The sequence below is a fragment of the Oryza brachyantha genome, chromosome 4 (genome assembly GCF_000231095.2).
Source record: "Oryza brachyantha chromosome 4, ObraRS2, whole genome shotgun sequence".
Taxonomy (NCBI): Eukaryota; Viridiplantae; Streptophyta; class Magnoliopsida; order Poales; family Poaceae; genus Oryza; species Oryza brachyantha.
Genome location: NC_023166.2, coordinates 15,768,636 through 15,776,135, shown reverse-complemented (window position 1 = coordinate 15,776,135; position 7,500 = coordinate 15,768,636). Strand labels below are relative to the sequence as shown.

At 45.8% G+C, this 7,500-nt stretch overlaps 1 protein-coding gene and 1 long non-coding RNA gene across 2 annotated transcripts; one reads left to right on the top strand and one right to left on the bottom strand.

Moving 5' to 3' along the window:
* Positions 1 to 138: 138 nt before the first annotated feature.
* On the bottom strand, positions 139 to 3,460 carry LOC121054166. The gene is made up of 4 exons (XR_005811572.1): positions 3,374 to 3,460; positions 3,053 to 3,271; positions 803 to 878; positions 139 to 425 (listed from the first exon to the last, which is right to left on the bottom strand). It is a non-coding gene; the product is annotated as an uncharacterized LOC121054166 (long non-coding RNA).
* Positions 3,461 to 4,119: 659 nt separating this feature from the next.
* On the top strand, positions 4,120 to 7,500 carry LOC102716311 (putative glycerol-3-phosphate transporter 1). The gene is made up of 3 exons (XM_015836668.2): positions 4,120 to 4,312; positions 5,220 to 6,278; positions 6,497 to 7,500. The coding sequence occupies exons 2-3, from the start codon at positions 5,282 to 5,284 to the stop codon at positions 7,066 to 7,068; spliced, it is 1,569 nt and encodes a 522-aa protein (XP_015692154.2). The 5' UTR covers positions 4,120 to 4,312; positions 5,220 to 5,281; the 3' UTR covers positions 7,069 to 7,500.

The window sequence follows — 7,500 nt, the reverse complement described above, 5'->3', positions numbered from 1 at the left end:
TTCACATAAGTAGAAGTGAAAAGATACGACTGAAAAGATACCTCCTAGAGGACAAAAGGGAATATATCACCTATAAAGACAATTAACACAACAGTAAATTGTCCTGAATGCAATGACGTCTTCAGATCAAGATGCATTTTGAATTTCAACACTGAAAGTAGCGGAACCCTGAAGATTGCGAACAGATATGTGCCACTTCGTCCATAAGGTGGAGAATATTACAAAGTGGATTCATCCTATGCACGGTGAATCCTAAATAGTGTGGGCATCACAGGTGTGGGCATCTGGGACGACGACGAACAAACTAGCTTCTTTGCTCAGGTCCTTTTGATCTTCGAGAACGTACCGGTCTCTGAAAAATAGGTGCTCTGAGTTCCACATCCAAACAGATTCCCGTGGGGCTGTGGATTTGACAACTCTATTACCTGAACGATAAAACAATAATTGAGTATTAGAAATATAAGATTACGAACTGTGAAAATAAAAGTGAAATTAGAAAAACTACTCGCAGCTATTGCAATTATGTGATAATGCAGGCGAATATAATATCTGATAAAGCATAGCGACATAAAATTCGCGAAAGCTGTGCAGCAGCCAGCAGCGTAGCCAAGTAATACACCAAACACAAGGTTGATGATGGCTCCAAAGCAGCAAAATTTAGAACCGTTCTACTAGTGAAGATATGATTAAAAGAAACATGTACTACCTTTTCCATGACCAGGTCAAAACAACTAAAGGTCAAGCATACCGTTTATTTATCTTGAAACAGACGAGATATGGCTAAAAAAGCTTTTAAACTTACCTGAACTGGTGTAAATGCCAAACTAGAAGTCAGCCCCGATGTTGCACCACTGCTACCATAGCTCTTCTCCTTGAATCTGATATCAGACAGCAATATGAAATCAAAGTGATGTTGCGGCAGTCATATTGATTTACAAATATTCGAAACATGGATACTGTGGCAGATTACACACAGAATTAGAGACATTATGGCACCACTCATACCTGTGCCTATGGATTACTGCAACTGTTAAGTATCATTGCACCCTATTTCTTTAGAGTTAAAGCGAATAAGCGGGACAGGTTCATGATGGTAGTGAACTCCCATATTCATTTACATTCTAGAACAAGATGTCAGGTAACAAATAGAAACCAAAGAAGCAAATTGGAGAAGCAAAATTGCACTCTTCTTGGCAACTTTTGCGGCCGTGGTGGAGTCAGCCTCAGGTTCCGATCCTGACCTTTCGCTTCGCATCCGACGTCCCGGATGTAGTCAGTTAGTGCACAGGTTTTGGTATGGGGACGTGGGACTTCCTGGGGATTTTGGTCAGGCTCAGGCCAGCACAGCTTATCGGTAACCCTAGGAAAAGGCCTAGCTAAAAAATGCACAATTAAGTCCATGAATCATCCTACTACGGTGCACAGTCAAGATCCAAAGAAGAAAGAGAAAACAAAAACAACAATAAAACAAAAGAATTCTTTACCCCAAATGTATCAATACATCTCATTCTTCTTCATGCAGGAAGATAAGGCCAAATTTTAAAATGATAAGGTCTATTGATTGTTAAGATACTAATATTTCCGATATCCGGTCGTTTCGCGTCAAACTTCAGAGTTCTGTTTCAGTTTTTTTCCACCAACAGGACGACTAGAAGCACGCTGAGCTGCTGGCGTGGATCAAATTATTATTGTATTGCTTCCGTGATTCCGATAGACGGAGAGGGGCGGAACGAAACGTCCGATGAGAAAAATACTGAGCCACGCACGCGAGTACGCGATGCGCTCCACCCACGCCCGTGCACAGCCGCACAGTCCTAGAGTGCTACTCGATGTCTCGATGTTTCGTCAGGTCGGTTACCGTCGTACCACCCAGCTTTATTTCGTATAGACGTATACTTGACTTCACCATCGAAACGTGGCGCCACCGGGGAGGGGAGACGGTGAGCGAGTGCATCCGCGATCCCCTCCGATCGCCTCGCCTCCCCTCGCGCCCGGGTGAAAAACGCGGATAAGCCGTGAGCGCGACCGGCCCTGAGATTCGTCGGAGTCGGAAGAACGCACCGAGCCGCCAGCCGCCCGCGCGCTCCGCCAAGAGATCCCAGATGCTGCGCCTGCGCCTAGACGTCGCTGTGCGGCCTCTCGGCCAAGAGTTGTCGGCCGCCTCCACTCCACGGCCGCGCGCGCGCGCACGGAAGAAACTCGTGGCCACGCGCTCTCGCTCGGAGTGATTCGCAGCACCCCAGCTCCCTCCTCGCGGAGGCAGGTGTCCGGTCAACGTGGGGCTTCCCCGGCCTGCTCATCCGTTCGGCGGCAACAGATCGATCGCACCGTGGACCACTGGACCGGGTTGATCATTGAAGCGCGAAGCTGGCGTCTTGGTGGGGGTGGGGGCAGACCATCGAATGTTCAAGCCTTCAAGGACGTGGCGGTTCCTCACATTTCTCAAATTTTAGAGACATGTATATCTGGTCCTTGCCGAGACAGGTTGAGACTATATATAAATTAAGGGTCTGAGGGAATTTAATCGATACTCTTAACCTATTTTTATCGAACGACTGAAATTAATTTATACTATCAATAATATTATGTGTAGTATAATTAAAGAGATAATATTATCTTTTTTATTGGGATCTTTATTATAAAAAACAAATTACAAAATATTACTAATCAATTAATTAACAAAGTACAAAAATATTTTTTTAAATCAGTGGTTGAGATTAGTTCTACGGATAGTATAATACTAACAGTATGCAGCGGAGAGACCTATAAATTAAGGGTATCCACTGTATAAACAATAAAAAATAGTTGTCTTAGGAAAAAAAATGTTGCGTTCTTTTACACCGGATTATTTCTTGGTTTGTAGGTATATGTTTTTCAAACTGTGAAATGGTATTCTTTTGCAAAAATATTCTATAGAAAAAATTTATTATCTCGCCTTTTATGTATTAGATGTTTTATTATATAGTAGTTAATTTTATTATTTATATTATTAAATAATAATCTAAAAATCAGATAATCTTCCCATAAAAAGAACACGCCCAAGTTCTTTCACCTTGATAGATTTTCTTCGTCCCATGCGCCCGGCAGCCACGCCGCGCCGCGCCCGGCCCCGGATCGCTGGATTTCCACGCATCGGCTATATATTCAGCACCCCGCACGTTTACGCCCACCGGAGACGGGACGGGGAGGTGATCTTCAAAGTGCTCGTGGTCGAAGGTCCGTTTCTTCTTCTTAATTATCTGGCCATCGATCGATCCGTGATTTCCTGTTCCTGGTAATGCTTCCAAGCTTCCAAATTAGACATGATCACATGATAAATCGACTCGCTGCATGCCTGTTAGTAATTGCCTGACGTGAAGGTTAATTGGCTTACCTGCATGCACATATATAAATATAAACTAGCACATGTTTAGCTTTATCAGCTGTCGCGCTCAACACCGGATTAGCTTATTAATTAAGAAAACACTAACGAGCATATATGACATGAGCCACAAGATTGTATTCGCAATGGCCCTACAGCTGTGGGGCTCCAAAGAAGATCCGGTAGAAGGCATAATATTAGCACAGGGAATATCCTTGTTCAGAAGAATATCCTATAGCTGTATCCTTCCCGTTCTCTATTCCTAGCATTTGAACTGGCCATTAGCAAAATCCACCTAACCGGCAGAGGCATGTGCATGCCTTCACCTCCCGGTATGAACAAGCAACATCCCCGTTTGATTATCAAACAGCGAAATTCTTGATACTATTATTTATGATTATATTTTAATAGGTACACACCATGTATATATATATATGCGTTTATTATGATTAGATAATATTATTACAGATATTGATATCTCTCAGCGACGGATGTCTGGATCAAATCTGTACCAAATTTAAAACATAAACTTATCATGAATTTCAGGTCCATTGAACGAGAGGGAAGTTCAGAGATGGGAAGAGGGATAGAGGCAGGGAATATCGCGGCTGTTAAACAGCATCTATTGACGTATAGCAGTTGCTGCAAGCGTGCGATCAGGCTTCACCTGGAAGCCAGGAAAAACCACGGTGCGACGCCGTAACCTCACCGGAGAAAGACCTGATCCAAAGTCACCACGACGAAGCCAAAAAGACTCGCGTAAACCTCTATAAGACCAGTAATTCCTCGGAAGCCACGGCTGAGGCGACTCCAAGAAAGCTTCCCTCCGCGGTCGTCTCCGCTCGCCTCCCACGTACCTCACGGCGCCAAGCAACCAGGAAAGAAGAAGAAGAAGAAGTGCCGTTTCTAGGACGATTCCTGGGGCAGCCACTTCTATCTGCAGGATTGCAGGTAATTGCATACTTCATCTGTCTTAGTTCAATATAATCGTCTCCTATCCTATCCTGGCTTAAAGTTCCCATTTTTAGGACAAATTTCCTCTCTTTCTCTGAATTTTCTGTATCTGTCTAGAAGAAACTAGTTTCTGGTCGGCCAACGGGGATCGCCTGCCCTGCAAATTTGAGGGGCCTGATTTAACTCTGTTGGTATGGAACCTTGTTGGTTCTGCTTACTTCCAGAGAGCGCGATCCTCTCTGGTTGCTTCTGTTTATTGGCTTACTTGCAAGAGCAGGCCCCGTCTTGCTTTCTCCTTACATTCTTGCTGTTGAGCTAATAGGGTTCCATAGGGTGAAGGTAGTGTGTGGGTATTGTTTTCTGTCGACTTCCCTTCTGTTCTTTCCGTTTCTGAATCGACTCTTCTTTCCGTTTCTGAATCTGGAAGTGAGATGATGCTATGGTTGAAGGAGATTTTTGTTTCCTGACCCGCCAATGGTTGACTTGATTGATCTGAAGTTCGCTTGTTCTGTTTTCCTTTTGGCCCTTTTTACTTGATTGTGTGTGATTTTAGACAATGGGTTCCATTCCAGAAAAAGAAAAGGCAATGGATTGATGCCTTCAGAACTTGGCGAGACAGTAAACTGACCAAACGGTAGTTCTTGAATTTTTTTTTAGCACTAGATGTTTGACTTTTGAACTAGATTGTCCCCCTTTATATCGAGAAATTTTCTTGTTTGAGGGTGCTCGTTCAGTTTCACATGCTGACGTGTCCTTTGTAGAGTAAGCTCTGTTGCTGTCGTCCATGCCCATTTTCTGCCGAACAATTGTGCACCGGAAGTTCCCCCTGTTCCATTTGTGTCGATCTGTTAATTCATGTGGCCCTGTGGACAATTCTGATGATTTCAATTTTGAACTTTTGCAGACAGCGTAATACTTCTTCCTGGTTGCAGTTACCTACACGGACAAATCAAATTCAGGTTCATCATGAGCTCTCCAAGTGAACAACGCAGAAGCAAAACCCGTCGCATGAAGCCATTGGGGATTCACCTCTATGAGTGTGTCAGGGGGAGTCCTATCTCCTTCAGATCATGCCAGGCTCTTGTATTGATACTGACGTTCTTATCCTATGCTAGCTATCATGCCACTAGGAAGACTACAAGCATTGTCAAGAGTGTTCTTGATCCTAAGACAGAAAACCTAGGCATGTTGCATTGGCCGAGTCATCTGTATCTTAAAAATTTAAGAGATGCACAGAACAACAAGACCGCTCTCTATAGCGGCTGGGCTCCGTTTAATGCCGATGATGGTACTGCGTTGCTCGGCGAAATCGATTTGGCATTTCTTGGAGTATATGCGATTGGCATGTTCTTTGCTGGCCATTTGGGTGATCGGGTCGATCTAAGGATACTTCTGACCATCGGAATGATAGGCACTGGATTTTTCACTGCTGCATTTGGAGCTGGCAACTGGCTCAACATACACAACTTCTACTACTTTCTGGGCGTTCAGATGATGGCTGGTCTGTTTCAGTCATCCGGTTGGCCATCTGTGGTTGCAGTAGTTGGTAATTGGTTTGGGAAGAGCAAAAGAGGGCTAATAATGGGAATCTGGAATGCTCATACATCTGTGGGAAACATATCTGGCTCCTTGATTGCAGCTGCCATGTTGAAGTTTGGATGGTCCTGGTCCTTTGCTTTGCCTGGTATGATGATTGCAGTCGTTGGGCTTGCAGTGTTTCTGTTCCTGCCTGTTGGTCCAGAGGTAATTGGAATCGAGGAGGATCTCCATGACAAGGATGCTGAGAAGGATGACCTGGGTGCACCTCTGTTGGAAGAACGATCCCGTTCAAAAGAAAAAGCAGTTGGGTTCATTCAGGCATGGCGAATTCCTGGTGTTGCTCCGTTTGCTCTCTGCCTTTTCTTCTGCAAGCTTGTGGCTTATACATTCCTGTACTGGCTTCCCTTTTATATCAGCCACACAGGTTCGATCCTTTTTCTCCGAGAAAATGTTCACCTAGTCTTAATGTTGCAATCTCAGTATCATACTGATTATTATTTCCTCTGCTCCAAATTAATCTTTTGGCCTCCAAAAGTTTTGAACCAAATGGTTCTGTCATGTAGTATGAAGAACTTAGCACTGGTAACAACATTAGCACTAGTATGATGTGGCTGACATTGCCAATCTGTTTCCCATTTTCAGCTATCGGTGGAGAGTATTTGTCAGACTCTGCAGCGGGTGTGCTGTCAACTATGTTCGACGTGGGTGGCGTTGTCGGCGGCATCCTTGCCGGCCACATCTCCGACCGCCTCGACGCCCGGGCACTGACGGCGGCGAGCTTCACGATCTCAGCGATCCCGGCGCTTTTCTTCTACCGCATATACGGGAGCTACTCGCTGTACTGGAACGTCGCCCTCATGTTCATCACCGGGATGCTCGTGAACGGCCCTTACGCCCTCATCACCACCGCCGTCTCCGCGGACCTCGGCACGCACAGCTCCCTGAGCGGCAATTCCCGGGCGCTGGCCACCGTCACGGCGATCATCGACGGGACAGGGTCGATCGGCGCCGCGGTCGGCCCGTTGCTGACGGGCTACATCTCCGCCAAGAGCTGGAGCGGCGTGTTCACGATGCTGATGGCGTCGGCGCTCATCGCGGGGCTGCTCTTGTCGAGGCTGGTCATGGCGGAGATCGCCGCGAAGATGGAGTCGTCCCGGAGGCGGCGGCCTGACGCAGCTGGCGATCTGCCAGTGTCCTCCGTGGAGGAACCTTAGGCTCCATTGGAGATGGTTGAAGATGTCTCTAGCGTGGAGAAATGCAAAGAAATTTTACAAGCGAGTAGCCCGAAATGGAGACTGTGAGTGAGGTGTGGCGGCAAGAGCAAGCAAACCCCCTCAAGATCTGTTCTTTTTTTACACCTGAGGAGCAGGTGCTCTCTTCCAGCCCCAGGATTGCAGCATCTTAATTAGTCTATGAAATCTCTGGTGCTTATGATGTGTATATGGAGGTGCGTATGAACTGATGGTTGTCAACTCGAGTTGTCGACAAAAGGCGCCGGGAACTTTCTCGGATTTCTATATGGAGTGAGTTAAACGGGCTCTTGAAGCTGTGAAACAATGCAGAAGTTCGAGTGCTGATGTAATCTTGCTCATCCTGTCATTAACCGGTGAAACAACTGGACTACCGGCGAGGAGATTGGAACTGTA